A 15,520-nucleotide genomic window follows, 5' to 3' on the forward strand; every position below is an offset into this window, starting at 1 on the left:
TAGCTTCATTTGCATTTTGGGTCACATTTTCACCAATGGTACTAGGGATGAAATAATAGTATTTGTATGTATCAGAAATTGTCTTTCTCTTTACATTTCAGACAAAGTTGATGTTACTGTTTGAAGTTTTATCTATGTGCAAGAACATTTTATATCTAGTGGCTGATAATGAATTCTTCTTTCATATTCATTTTACCAACCCAAAATTATATTCAGTTATAGAAAACACAACAACGTTATCACCGGACATGAGTTCTCTTCATAATACAAATGTTATTCTTTTGTTGTTGTTGTTGTGGTCTTCAGTCCTGAGACTGGTTTGATGCAGCTCTCCATGCTACTCTATCCTGTGCAAGCTTCTTCATCTCCCAGTACCTACTGCAACCTACATCCTTCTGAATCTGCTTGGTGTATTCATCTCTTGGTCTCCCTCTACGATTTTTACCCTCCACGCTGCCCTACAATGCTAAATTTGTGATCCCTTGATGCCTCAGAACGTGTCCTACCTACCGATCCCTTCTTCTAGTCAAGTTGTGCCACAACCTCCTCTTCTCCCCAATTCTATATGATCTACCCATCTAATCTTCAGCATTCTTCTGTAGTACCACATTTCGAAAGCTTCTATTCTCTTCTTGTCTAAACTATTTATCATCCATGTTTCACTTCCATACATGGCAACACTCCATACAAATACTTTCAGAAATGACTTCCTGACACTTAAATCAATACTCGATGTTAACAAATTTCTCTTTTTCAGAAACGCTTTCCTTCCCATTGCCAGTCTACATTTTATATCCTCTCCACTTCGACCATCATCAGTTATTTTGCTCCCCAAATAGCAAAACTCCTTTACTATTTTAAGTGTCTCATTTCTTAATCTAATACCCCCAGCATCACCCGACTTAATTCGACTACATTCCATTATCCTCATTTTGCTTTTGTTGATGTTCATCTTATATCCTGCTTTCAAGACACTATCCATTCCATTCAACTGTTCTTCCAAGTCCTTTGCTGTCTCTGACAGAATTACAATGTCACTGGTGAACCTCAAAGTTTTTATTTCTTCTCCATGGATTTTAATACCTACATTGAATTTTTCTTTTGTTTCCTTTACTGCTTGCTCAATATACAGATTGAATAACATCGGTGAGTGGCTACAACCCTGTCTCACTCCCTTCCCACCATTGCTTCCCTTTCATGCCCCTCAACTCTTATAACTCCCATTTGGTTTCTATACAAATTATAAATAGCCTTTCGCTCCCTATATTTTACCCCTGCCACCTTCAGAATTTGAAAGAGAGTATTTCAGTCAACATTGTCAAAAGCTTTCTTTAAGTCTACAAATGCTAGTAACGTAGGTCTGCCTTTTCTTAATCTAGCTTCTAAGATAAGTCGTAGGGTCAGTATTGCCTCACGTGTTCCAATATTTCTATGGAATCCAAACTGATCTTCCCCTAGGTCGGCTTCTACTAGTTTTTCCATTAATCTGTAAAGAATTCGCGTTAGTATTTTGCAGCCGTGATTTATTAAACTGATAGTTCGGTAATTTTCACATCTGTCAACACCTGCTTTCTTTGGGATTGGTAGTATTATATTCTTCTTGAGGTCTGAGGGTATTTCGCCTGTCTCATACATCTTGCTCACCAGATGGTAGAGTGTGGTCAGGACTGGCTTTCCCAAGGCCGTCAGTAGTTCTAATGGAATGTTGTCGACTCCCGGGGCCTTGTTTCGACTCTGGTCTTTCAGTGCTCTGTCAAACTCTTCACGCAGTATCATATCTCCCATTTCATCTTCATCTACATTCTCTTCCATTTCCATAATATTGTCCTCAAGTACATTGCCCTTGTATAGACCCTCTATATACTCCCTCCACCTTTCTGCTTTCCCTTCTTTGCTTAGAACTGGGTTTCCATCTGAGCTCTTAATATTCATACAAGTGGTTCTCTTGTCTCCAAAGGTCTCTTTAATTTTCCTGTAGGCAGTATCTGTCTTACCCCTAGTGAGATAAGCCTCTACATCCTTACATTTATCCTCTAGCCATCCCTGCTTAGCCATTTTGCACTTCCTGTCAATCTGATTTTTGGGACGTTTGTATTCCTTTTTGCCCGCTTCATTTACTGCATTTTTGTATTTTCTCCTTTCATCAATTAAATTCAATATTTCTTCTGTTACCCAAGGATTTGTACTAGCCCTTGTGTTTTTACCTACTTGATCCTCTGCTGCCTTCACTACTTCATCCCTCAAAGCTACCCATTCTTCTTCTACTGTATTTCTTTCCCCCATTCCTGCCATTTGTTCCCTTACACTCTCCCTGAAACTCTGTACAACCTCTGGTTTAGTCAGTTTATCCAGATCCCATCTCCTTAAATTCCCACCTTTTTGCAGTTTCTTCAGTTTTAATCTACAGTTCATAACCAATAGATTGTGGTCAGAGTCCACATCTGGCCCTGGAAATGTCTTACAATTTAAAACCTGGTTCCTAAATCTCTGTCTTTTGCAACCTTACTTAAATATTTTTAATTCAATATTTTCTGCATTAACTTATCTGTGAATAAGCTCTAAAACGTGTGAGGACAATACAGCATAAGAGGTAGGATCAGAAAATCAGAAAGTAACACAAAATAATTTACCCCCCCCCCCCCCCCTTATATCACAGTTGGAATGTTGAAATTGCATGATGATATAGTTTGAAGTTTGCTCTACAGAGAGTATTTTGTTTTCATATACAGCTCTAGCAAAAGAAGCCTGAACTATGAAACAAAAGTAGCACACATGTTACTGTCACCAGCTTGTGAAGAGCATCGGAGAGCAGTTTGATATTTTGACCCAAAGGGCATAAACTGAGTGAAATTCACAGGGACATGTGTGGTGTGTATGGAGTTGGACCAAAGCAATGTCTACAGATGGTGTACATTCTTCTAAGAGGGCTGTGTGAATCTCTGGATGTGTAGTCTGACACCCACATACCTACTAAGTTACATCTAAGTTCTTTAATAGCTTTTCACTGTGCTTACACAAATAAATAAAATAGTACATAATTCCCATAGGTGGCACTGTCACTTTCCTCATAAACTGAGTGAAATTCACAGGGACATGTGTGGTGTGTATGGAGTTGGACCAAAGCAATGTCTACAGATGGTGTACATTCTTCTAAGAGGGCTGTGTGAATCTCTGGATGTGTAGTCTGACACCCACATACCTACTAAGTTACATCTAAGTTCTTTAATAGCTTTTCACTGTGCTTACACAAATAAATAAAATAGTACATAATTCCCATAGGTGGCACTGTCACTTTCCTCACCTTTGGTAACCGCAACATAGTTTTCACCTCTGCCATATACCAGTCTCATGGTGTTTTTAATTCAACATTAAAGTTTTTAATATTTCATACAGTGACATATGCTATGGATCAAAATGAAACATAAAAAAGTAACTTACCCCAGAAAGACATAAAAATAGCAAAGAAGACAGTAGCTGGATTGTCAAACAGATATGTGAGTTTTGCAAATGTACATGACTGATACAGTCTGGTAAAAGGACATGCTTTGTCACAATGTGGACAGAGTGTGATATTGCCAGGTCCAGTAATATTACAGATCTCCAGGCTGAAACCATAAAAATCAGTTACACAAACAATTTGAATACAGATAGAAATTATTGTTTAAAGATTTAATTGATGAATTAACACTATCTGAGAACAGGATTCAAAAAGGAAAGGTAGGTTAATATCAGTTTCAGTCAAATGACAATAAGGAAAAATACCCAACTAAAGGAATTTGAATTTCAACATAATTATGATCAGAAATCAGACACATATCCATCCTGATCACTGAGTTTTTGTACACTGTTTAAATTTTTACTGTTGGTAGCATCACTGCTTTACTGTCTTAATTGCATCTCCATGTAGCTTTTCTAAACCTGGGAATTATGATCTGATACATCTAGGCATTATAGTGGCTCATTGTGCAACTCCTGGATAGTTTCTATGCTGAATTGTGATGTATGTAATTTCATCTTTACTAATTATGTCTGGGCCACTTGTTTTAAATTGTATGCTACAGAAAGTAACATCACAGTAATGAGCAGATGCAGGAGATTCCCCAAGTATCATAAATGGGATGTAGTGTCCCTTTAAACAAGAGGATGAGTAACACTCCATTTGTGGTTGTGAAATGTTTGGTATTTTTATTATGTTGCTATGATTTGCGTTTGCTCAGCATATTGTGTCACTTGACGTTTAGTCTGTATGTTTGCATCAGGTTTCATCCATAGACATCATACAGTTCCTTTGAGTGATGTCTATTCCCCTCTTTGAAGGTATATTTCACAGTGTGCGCAATAACATTTCACCAACCAGTTATGCACATCTATGAATGGTATGAAAGAGTAGAGTTACATCATCAATTGTGTGCCAGTGATCTGTCCATATAAGACTGTCATTTACGATAATATTTTCTTTATGAATGATAATTTGAGATTCTTCAGGCTACGGTCATCCTCCAGCATGTTTCTTCAGATGCACACACACACACTCACACACACACACACACACACACACACACACACACACACACACACAGTGAATTGACAGGCAGTTACCATTGTGTAGTTTTGTACAAAGATGGATATTAGTTAATAAAAGACTTTTCATCGCTGGAAAAAATATCAGTATATGTTATATGTGCAGGACAGATCTATCAAACAATGGAAAATCTAGGAAGGAATGTAACAATATTATGAAAAGGAAAGTTGCCACTCACCATTTAGTGGAGATGCTGAGTTGCATATAAGCACAACAAAAAGACTGTCACATTATAGCTTTCACCCAGTAAGGCCTTCATCAAAATTAGACAACAAACACACACATACACACTCACACAAACACAACTTTGTTGTTTTCATTTGATTCCTCTTTGTACACAAATATATGTGACAGCAAACAAAATTAGAATGTAATGCCCTATCAACACTAAATTCGTAAATAATGGAAAATTACCTCAATTACCAATGAGCAGCAAAGCAATTACACTGCATCCTTATAAAGTGATTTAGGGACTTCCAAATTGGATTCTCTAATAGGAATTCAGTATCTTCTACTCTAAAATATGATATGTGTGCTAAACACTGCATCAACTTACATGGTGCAAAGTATCAGGAATTATGCAAAATTCTGAGTATGAACTGTTCGATACAGAGAATTAAGTTTACTATTTGGCAGAAGTAAAACTGTGAGGACAGATCATGAGTCATGCTTGGGTAGCTCTGTTGGTAGAGTACTTGCATGTGAAAGGCAAAGGTCCTGATTCAAGTCTAGGTCTGGCTCACAGTTTTAATCTGCCAGGAAGTTTCGTATCAACGCACACTCTGCTGCAGAGTGAAAATTTCATTCTGGAAACTATCTGATGCAGTTTTCTATTGACCAAAGTCAGCAGAAAGTTTATGATGTAATAGCAACAATATTATGGAAAGGATAGATTGCTACTCACCACATAGAGGAGCCACTGAGTCGCAGACAGGCACAATGGAAAAGACTTCTAAAATATTTACATATAACCTTTTGGACAAAGTACTTTTCTGAAGTAGAACATACACACATTCACACAAGCACAATTTACACACACAAGGTCAATGTCTCTGTGAGCTGAGGCCTAACTGCACTTGCACCTAACATGAGCAGCAATCTTTTGGGATGTGTGGTCATGGTAAGGAGACGGCATTGGACAGTGAGGGGGAGGAATAGTAGGGTATGGGTAAAGGATAATGCAGTGCTGTCTGTGGCAGCAGGCAGGGATGTGATGGGACAAAATAGGGCTGCTAGGTGCAATGTCAGGAGGCTGTGCTGGAGTTGGTGGAGAGAGGAAGGGGGAGAGACAAGAAGTAGAGAAAGGGCAAACTCTATTAGGTGCAATGGCAAATGTAGTACTTTAATGAGAAGCAAGGAAGTGGATAGGTAAGTGGAGGACAGGGAGTAGTGAAAGCTGAGACCAGTGAGGTTACAGGGATGAAGGATATGTTGTAGAGAGTGTTCCCACCTGCATAATACAGAAAAGCTGGTGTTGGTAGGAAGAATCCAAGTGGCACGCACTGTGGAACAGTCATTTAAGTGAGGCACATCATGTTGGCAGCATGTTCAGCAACTGGATGGCCAGCTGTCTCTTGGCCACAGTTTGCCATTGGTTATTCATGTGGACAGACAGCTTCTTAGTTGTCATGCTCATGTAAAAAGTGGCACAGTGGTTGCAGAATAGTTCGTAGATCACATAGCTGCTTTCACAGATGGCTCTGCCTTTGACAGGATAGGAAATGGGTGTAACAGGACTGGAGTAGGTGCAACTGGGAGGAAGTATCCAACAGGTCTTGTATCTAGGTCTATAGCAGGGATATGAGCCATGTGGCAAGGGGATGGGAGCAGGGATAGAGTAGGGGTGGACAAGCATGTTGATTAGGTTCAGAGGGTGTTTGAATACCACTGTGGAAGGAGTGATAAGCATATTTCTGGTTTCAGTGCACAATGAGAGCTATATGAAATATTGGTGGAGAATGAGTAGTCTCTGTATCTGTCCAGCTACAACAGAGCACTCCTCTTGCAACTCAGTACCACCAAGACTGGAGCAGATGAATCACATTCTCTGCCAGGATTTCAAGTACCTCTTTTGAGGCCCTGAAATGAGGAATATGTTCCCCACTCTTCTCACAGCGCTATTCTACTGCATGCTGAACTTACTCAACATCCTTGTCCATCTTCACTCCACCCCTGCTCCCAAGCCCTTGCCTCGTGAGTCATATCCCTGCAATAGACCTAGATGCAAGAGCTGTCCCATACATCCTCTTGGTAAGACCTTCTCCAATCCTGTCACAGAGATCTCCTATCCCATCATAGGCATAGCCACATGAGAAAGCAGTGATGTGATCTACAAATTAAGCTGCAACAACTGTGCCACTTTCTATGTGGGTGTGATGACTATGAGCTGTCTGTCCTCTTGAGTGGGCACCAACAAACTGTGGCCAGGAGACAGCTAGACCATCCAGTTGCTTAGCATATCCTCCAACATAATGTGGCTCATTTTTAAAGACTGCTTCACAGCCTGTGCCATCTGGATTCTTCCTACCAATAACAGCTTTTCTGAATTTGGCAGATAAGAATTCTCCCTACACATATCCTTTGTTCCTGAAATCGCCCTGGTTTCAACCTTTGTTAGTCACTATCCTCCACCTACCTACCCACTTCCCTGCTCCTACTCCAGCCCTATACATACCTTCTATCCCTACTACTGTTTTCCATTTCTCTACTTCTCTCCTGTCCTCTCTTTCGCCTTGTCATATTCCAAAAACTTCTAATCTAAAACCAAATTGATGTTGAAAATTCATTATTACTGCTTAATAGCTATTGTTTTCCTATTACTTTTATTAAAATTCATGTTATGATTATGAAATTATTGTAACTAGAAGGTACCAATTCCATAACATTCACCCAGCAAAAAGTAATTGGCTCTGCGAATGTGCAACTACTAATGTTATTTTGGTGAAATGAAGTTTGTAACCATTGTAGAAATCTGAAAGAAGAAATGTGAAGAAAAATAAATAACACTGATTTCAAAACAGAGTTTTGATATACTGTAACAACAAACTACCTCTGGCAAAATGAGGAACTTTATCGTCTGGATCCTATAACCTCACAAGCAATAAATTTAACAGCATGAGTACATAATATTTGAATAGGAACCCATAACTGGAAATGTACCATTTCTGTGCTATGATGGTTTCAATTCAGATGTTTAACCCATCCACTTCTGCTGAGGGAAAAACAAAAGTCTCAGAATTGCTTGTCTGATATGCAATAGAGTAGATGGATGATGTGTACTACACCAGATGGTCGCTTGATATTACTTACCGTCTGCCTTGTTGTGAGATTTATTCAATGCCTGCATGTCTCTGATACAGTAAAAAATGGTTCGTTACACTGTTTTGGAATACAAAGATATGCTCCTTAAGTATGGCAAAGCTCAAGGTAACAGAAAAACTGCTAATCAGCTGTATCACAAATGTTTTGTACAATGTAGCATACCATCACACAAACTATTTGCCCAACTTATGCAGTGGCTCTGAGAAACAGGTACTTCCATCGTGAGATGCTCCATGGCAATGTCACATGGCTGAATTCAAAGAAGGTGTACAGCATCGAACTGAAGAGACGCCGGCAATGAGTAATCGAACAATTGTGCGTGTAGTGGTTGTTAGTTACAGTATTGTCTGAGACATTCTGTGGGAGCAACAATTAATTCCATACCACTTAATGAATGGTACACACTATGGATCCAGCCAATTTTCCACAGCATGTTGCCTACCGCATGTAGTTTCTGCACCACTGCATAGACACACCTGTTTCCATGTTGAGTTCTGTTCACAGATGAATGTAAGTTCACAAGGAACTGTGTTCTGAATTCTCAACACGGTAATGTCTGGGCAGACAAAAAACCTCATGCCACACACATTCAGGGATTTCAGCACTGGCTTGGTATTAATGTTTGGGCAGGTATTGTGGATGGTCATGTGATTGGGCTATACCTCGTTCCACTCAAGATAACTGGTCCTGCATACCTGAACTTCTTACAAAATGTATTGGACTCATTCTTGGAAGCTGTGCTGCTGAATGTCCACCAGGAAATGTGGTTTCAGCATGATGGTGCACCACCTCACTTCACATGTTTGATTTGGAGACATTTCAAAGATGGTGTGGAGAAAGATGGATAGGCTGAGGTGGTCCATCCACATGACCACATCATCAGACTTAGCTCCTGTTGACTACTTCTTGTGAGCTCATATGCAAAATTTAACTTACAAGACTCCTGTAGAGACAGAAGAAGATCTGCTGGCATAAGTTCTGGCCACAGCACTATAAGTTGAAGAGATACCAGGTGGTATGGAGAGCGTGTACCAGAACATGCTTTGAAGATATAATGTTTGTAACAACACTGGTGGTCATCACATTGAGCCACTATTGTAATGCATCAGTACTCTTCTATACAGTCAGGGTTCTGTAATGTTTCGGAATAATGTAAACATATAATGTTTAAGTGTTAACACAAACAAATGTGCTTAAGTGATAAATGGATGCTTCATTATGTTTCCTTTCGAATTGTTACCTAATAGCTGTACTGCATAATGTATAATTCAAATCCTCAAGCAGAAGTGGATGAGTTAAACAATTTAATTGAAACAATCACAGAATAGAAATGGTACATTTCTGGACATGGCTTGCTATTCGAAATATTATGTTCTCACTCACCTCTACAAGTCCTAGAAGTTTGTAACAGGAATTTCAGAATAATCCGTATAGATGGCTGCAACCAGTCAATTACCAAATATCTCTTGATTTTAATTCACCTAGTTTTTGGTATGTTTCAGGTTCATCTTCAAACAAGATGAGCAAAAGTTTAAGTATTTATATTTAGAGCAAAATGCTGGGTACTGGCAGTTCTTCATGCAACAGTGTGGACAGTAGTGGTGCCTACTGACAGATTTCCCTACCATTGTCTTTCACCTGCAGATGAAACAGGCAATTGTTGATATAGTCAGCTTATATAGCAGCTTGCCTGGTACAAAATAAACTTCTCCTTGGAAATTAGTGTGGATTTAAAATCATTAATCAATCATAATTTTTCTCACCCTCTTCTCGCATGATATTCTACGTTCCATATCCATATCTCAGTTTGGAGATATGAAAACTTCCACTAGCACTTCTAAGAATACGTGATCTAACTGAAGCTGTAGAATTTACATCTAACTCCTTCAGTATACTAACACATGAGTGTCATAATGAAGAATTGGTCTTTGCCATAAATACAAATTGTGTAAGTGAGAATTTGATCAGTTTATTGATATAACTGCAAATTTCAGTCCAAACTGGAGAGAATGATTACTCCTTATTCTAAGAATTCTTTGCTATAAAAGCATTAAACAGGAATGCACTAATAAAATCTTTGTATAAAGTGCTTCTGATTCTATGCCAACCATTCTCCTCTTGATTTCTCACAAGTTTCCTAAATTATTCTAGAAAGCAGTAACTGATATTATGCTTTCTTCAACAGCTATAGGTAACTTTTTATTTTCTTCAGAAAATTAATTATGTTGCCTTCAGGAATTCACTAAATTAATAAAAATGAAACAAAATATAACACAAGAAATTCAGTTTCATTGGAGAAATATTATGTTACATGTAATGTATGAAACACAGAACTACATCACACTCCGTAATTGAGTATACAAACATTATCTTCATCAACGTCATTCAGTATTGACTAACAGATTATGCCTCCTTGTCCATGCATGATGGTTTACTGCTATGATCATTTATTTCACACCTGATTGTTTTCTGAAATCATACACTCATTTTTATCATGTTGCTTTTTAGTTAGTATGCAATAATAGCTGAATAAACCACATGGATTGCAAGTTATTAGTTTGTTCTTGTAAATTTCATCTGTAATTCTCTTCATATTAACCTCTCAAACCTACTCTTATTACCAAAGGCAGTAACTTAGCACTCTGAGCATTGGCTGAGTACTCAAGACATTTTGCTGCCTTAAAGAAATTTGTTGACATTTTTGTACAAGGACTCTTAAATATAGATAAAAATTATTAAGAATTACATGTTTCTCATTTTTCCTTTGATCTGATGAAACACATTATTCAGTCTTACATATTTTCAGAAAATAATGAACATAACTGCATTATGGTTCCTTACCTTGGTACATTATCATTAGAGTATAGTGTTGCTGCACCATAAAGAAAACAAAGCAGACCTACTATAGCAGCAGGAATAAGCATCTTGGTGTAGAAATCCAACCAAGCAAAGTACAGGCCTATTTTGTCACCAAAATATTTCTTGATGAGCCAAAAGGGTTGCTTCTTATACCAACATGACAGAGATGCCCACTCAAGATACAGCAACTGTAGGTGATACAAGAATAACATTTGACATCCCATAAACAAGACTATGGTTTTAGTTAAAAGTATCACACCAAAAAGAGAAATGATAGCATGCTGTGATAATGGATTTATACAACAAATATTATGAGGAAGGATATGCCCATCCAAAATCAGTAATGCAACATAAATGAAACTAACTTTAATATCACTTGTGGAAATATGGAGGGGGCCAGAAGTCAGTTGTACTAGCAATCCTTACAGTTTGTTCTGCCTAGCATAGTGGCACTCAGTTGTGAACTTGATTAGTGCATCATACCTGTAAGTCATTTGACATTAGCACTTTGAGTTTTATTCTTTGTTGTTCTTTTAAAAACAATGAATAATAAGTTAACTACAGAACAGTGAGGTTTTTTTGAAACATGGTGGAAACATGACCATAACAACAATGCTGTTTGTGATTTGTTCATGGAATATTTTCCAAATATTCAGCCTTCATCTCAATAAGTTATTCAAAAATTATTTAAGATTTAAAGAGACTGTGTAAGTAGTGGAGCTCCCTCATTCAGGCATGCAGAACTCTGTTACTACAGAAGAAAATCTTAATGTTGTTGAGCAATTTTTGTACAACCACAGACTAAATCTCACAGAAAAGTGTCCAAGGAGCATGGAATAGCAGAAAAAGGCCAACAAAGGATTCTAAAAAAGCTTAAATTCTTAACATATAGGCCTAATTGTAGACGATCCAGACAGGTAAATTGAATTCTGAAAGCTGTACAGTCTGACAAGAAACCAACCCCAAGTTCAACAAAAGTATTCTTTGAGGCAACAAAGTGACTCTTAAGATGAGTGGAAGAGTGAACAGACACAACTGTTTCTACTGAGATTTCACAATGGGGGCAGAGTTAAACTCTTCTGGCAAAATTGCATGAGCAAGGATTTTCAGCATTGGGCTAATCATGTCTTTTTTTTAAAATGGTATTATCAATTCTGTAAATTACTTACATATGCTTCAAGAAGCATTTTTAGGACTGGAAAATAGTCCACTTTTTGAACATACAAAGTCAATTAAGGAAAAGTTGATATGGCAACAAGATGGGGCACCCCTGCTTTATGGGATTATAGAGAGAGACTTTGTAAATGAAAACTTTAATGTATGGATTGGCAGACTGGTTACTGTTGAATGGTTTCCATGACCCTAGATATTGCACCAATGGACTTTTTAGTCAGAGGTACGTTAAAAAATGAGGTTTATTCCATCAGGATCTATGATGTTGAGCATTTAAAGGAATTAATTCAATCAGAATCTGAAAATCTACAATCCTGAAAGATTTGCGAGAAAATTTGTGAATCAGCATTGAAAGGACACAATGTTTGCTGAGGATAGCATGGAAATCACTTCAAACATCTTTTGTTGGTTCATTGACTCTTATTTCCGTGTTGATAATACATTTGTATTTTCATTTATTTAATATCATTGCACAAAATGCATTTTTGACAACTGACTTATAGTACACCCTGTATATTGATACATGTCTGATCAGAATCATATCAATGTAACAAAAGTAAAACTACTGTAAGTCAGATGGACTGAATATATTAGCTATAATCACAAAATGTGAGTCATATATGATCTGGATCCAACAATCGGCAGGGAAATGTTTTATGCACCTGTTTACCTGGAAATGTGTTTCTGTTGCATGTCTACACTGTACAAACACAAAAAGAATGATGAACAGCAACTATAAATTTTCAGAATAAACTCATTAAGTGAGAGAGGCTACGTATGTTGCAAAATTTCTCTTCAAACTAGGAAACTGCATTTTACATGTAATGTACTGGTCACAGATGTGAGGAACTGTGAAGGTGAGATTGTAAAGGGAGGGAGGAAAATCTACTGTAAAAAGGGGAACACTTCTTCAGCAATAAAAGTGGGTATGTTTTAGTGGAGGAAAATCAGAAAATAATTAAATTTGTTATAGGCATACAACCCCTATGCATTTTTAGACTTGCACGTAAATATGAATTTCAGTTCCAGCAGCTCAGTTGTAGTGTATTTTAGAGATGGGTGATCTGCTCATGAATTGATTCAAAGAGCCACATCCTTCTAAGGAGTGAGTGATCGGTGAATTGGAAAAGGGAGCTGTAGTTCATTTGATCTGAAATGTCTCTGGCAACATAAGTGAGCAGAATGAAGATTCTGCCACAGACTGCTGCAGCAATGCCACATGCTGAAGGAAACATTTCCCAAGCTGCATAAAAATGTGCTGCAGACCATGTGCATGTATGGACCTTCATATCTTACTAATGTGAGCAGCTTTTCTTAGGCATGTAAGGGATATAAAATGAAAACAGATCAGTTCTTCAGAACGCTGCATGCTACTGGATGGGTAAGTCTCCCCTGACCCAGGGTTCTGGACAACTTTTCTGAACTGTACCCCTTTTCCTAAACCTCACCAGTCCTTTTCCTTCACCTATCCTCTTTTCCCTTTAACCCTTCTACCAGCAGAAGGAGCCAGTAGCTCCAAAAAATTGCAAAACTGTAATACCTTTTACATGTGTGTTCTCTTGTCACAGCACAGTGAGATTTTATATCTATACAATTACCTACACTTTCAAAATTGATAATTTTTGTTAGAACATTGAAAGTGTGATGTATATTGAATGTGTCTACTTTTCTTATATGATGGCATAGGAAGTATGGCTTGTTGGCAAAGTCAATGTCAGTCACCAAATCCAAATGCTGACTGTCCAATATTTTGTTAGTCCTAGTGTTTTTCTTTTAATTATCATGGCAATGACCCATTCATGCAAATAACACCATGTTGCATAATGATTGGCAGTCTCCAATAAACTGTAGGTTCTTGTGTAACAGGCTGGATAAGTTGGAGGCAGGTTAAGTCTTACAACAGCCCACAGGGCCTTGTCTAGAAACAAAAATTGGATAGTTCAAGCTAACCTTCAGACTGAAGATGGCTTTGTCTTCTATAACACTCAAATATTCTCTTTTTCCAAGTATCACCATTCAGTTATTAAATATTACATTTACACTGACTTGTAGCACATTTTGGTGCTGTTTAGGCACTCTCCAAGATTCAGACACAACATTAAGTTTGATATATGACAAGTCAATTTTTGTGAGGTGTTGCAGTTAACAATTATACAGCCACTACATACTCCTAGAAAGTATATTACAACTCATATTGTTTGCCCAATATGTGCTAAGGAGAACATTATTGCTGTGTTCGATCCTTTGTGATTGCCAAGTCCATCCACCATACACCCATGACATCAATTCATTTGGTGATGGTGATTATGGAGCTATAAACCCTCCAAAACTAGTTATGCAATAAAAAGATACATTAGCTACAACTGAAATGGATATTTAATTAAATTACCATACTGTTTGGAGAAAAAGGTTCTTAGTTTATTGTCAACTACAATATAAAACAAAAGCCTACAGAGATGAAAGAAGTAACACTCACTGGCAATATATCTTGCTTCTGAAACTTTGCAGCACGTTAAAACTCAAAACTGAACCTTTCCTATTTTTATTATTGACTGACTGGAAGAAAATTTCCATCCAGCAGTGGAGTGCAAGATATTACATGTGCAGTATTAATCTGCAAGCAAATTTGAAACCAGTGAACACTCTAACATAAAGTGAAAGATTCATTCTAGAATAATACTCCTCCTCATAGCAATGCAACATTGGAGTGCCACTGTCAAACCTACATGTTGTAGAATAGGAAAAGCCTGAATATAATGAACTGGTAGTCTGATCATAATGCTTAAATGACTACTTTAAAATAACCTGACATGAAATAAGTAACTTCCTGACCAATTAAACCTGTGTGCCGGACCGAGAATCGAACTCAGAGGAGGAAGGTAGGAGATGAGGTACTGGCAGAAGTGAAGCTGTGAGGATGGGGCATGAGCCATGCTTGGGTAGCTCAGATGGTAGAGCACTTGTCCATGAAAGGCAAAGGTCTCGAGTTCAAGACTCGGTCTGGCACACAGTTTTAATCTGCGAGGAAGTTTCATACCAGCACACACTCCACTGAAGAGTGAAAATCTTGTTCTGGATGAAATAAGTAAGTAGTCACAAACATGTAGAATTATACATAACATACCTAGATAGCTCATATATTATTTTATAGACTGCCCCTCTTCCTATACTTTCCAGATCACTATAAATTAAGAGGGAGAAAGTATTTTCAGTGTAGCATATATTAAGGTTTTCTACCATTCCATTTATGAATGAAGCATGGAAAGGACAACAGTTCAAGCTGTTACTGGCCTAATTCTGATGCAAATACAGGTATGTGATACAGGTTATTAATTTGATGGACAAGATTTCGTGCTCATAAGGTGTATGGCTATAAAATAATGGGACTGACATTATCACAGAGTAAGTATGCACGTACCAAAGATGAATGACCAATAACTGTGAAGCATGAAACCTTCTCAGTCTAATATGGCACCTCTGCTGTCTGTAGACAAATCAGTGTAGGTATGGCCTTCATTTGTGTGAGAGCTGTTTGCCAAAAAAATTGTAAGTGTAATAATAGAGCACATGAAACTTGGAAAAACT

General features: G+C 37.8%; 1 protein-coding gene across 1 annotated transcript in view; it reads right to left on the minus strand.

Annotated features, from left to right (window-relative positions):
• Positions 1 to 15,520, minus strand: part of LOC126161888 (anoctamin-4-like) — a 312,156-nt gene that overhangs the window by 118,831 nt on the left and 177,805 nt on the right. The window contains exons 10-11 of the mRNA XM_049918028.1: positions 10,745 to 10,950; positions 3,439 to 3,605 (exon numbers count right to left, since the gene is read on the minus strand). Coding sequence (XP_049773985.1) covers positions 3,439 to 3,605; positions 10,745 to 10,950 — 373 coding nt within the window. The remainder of the gene's footprint in view (positions 1 to 3,438; positions 3,606 to 10,744; positions 10,951 to 15,520) is intronic.

The sequence above is a fragment of the Schistocerca cancellata genome, chromosome 2, assembly GCF_023864275.1.
Source record: "Schistocerca cancellata isolate TAMUIC-IGC-003103 chromosome 2, iqSchCanc2.1, whole genome shotgun sequence".
NCBI classification, from domain to species: Eukaryota; Metazoa; Arthropoda; class Insecta; order Orthoptera; family Acrididae; genus Schistocerca; species Schistocerca cancellata.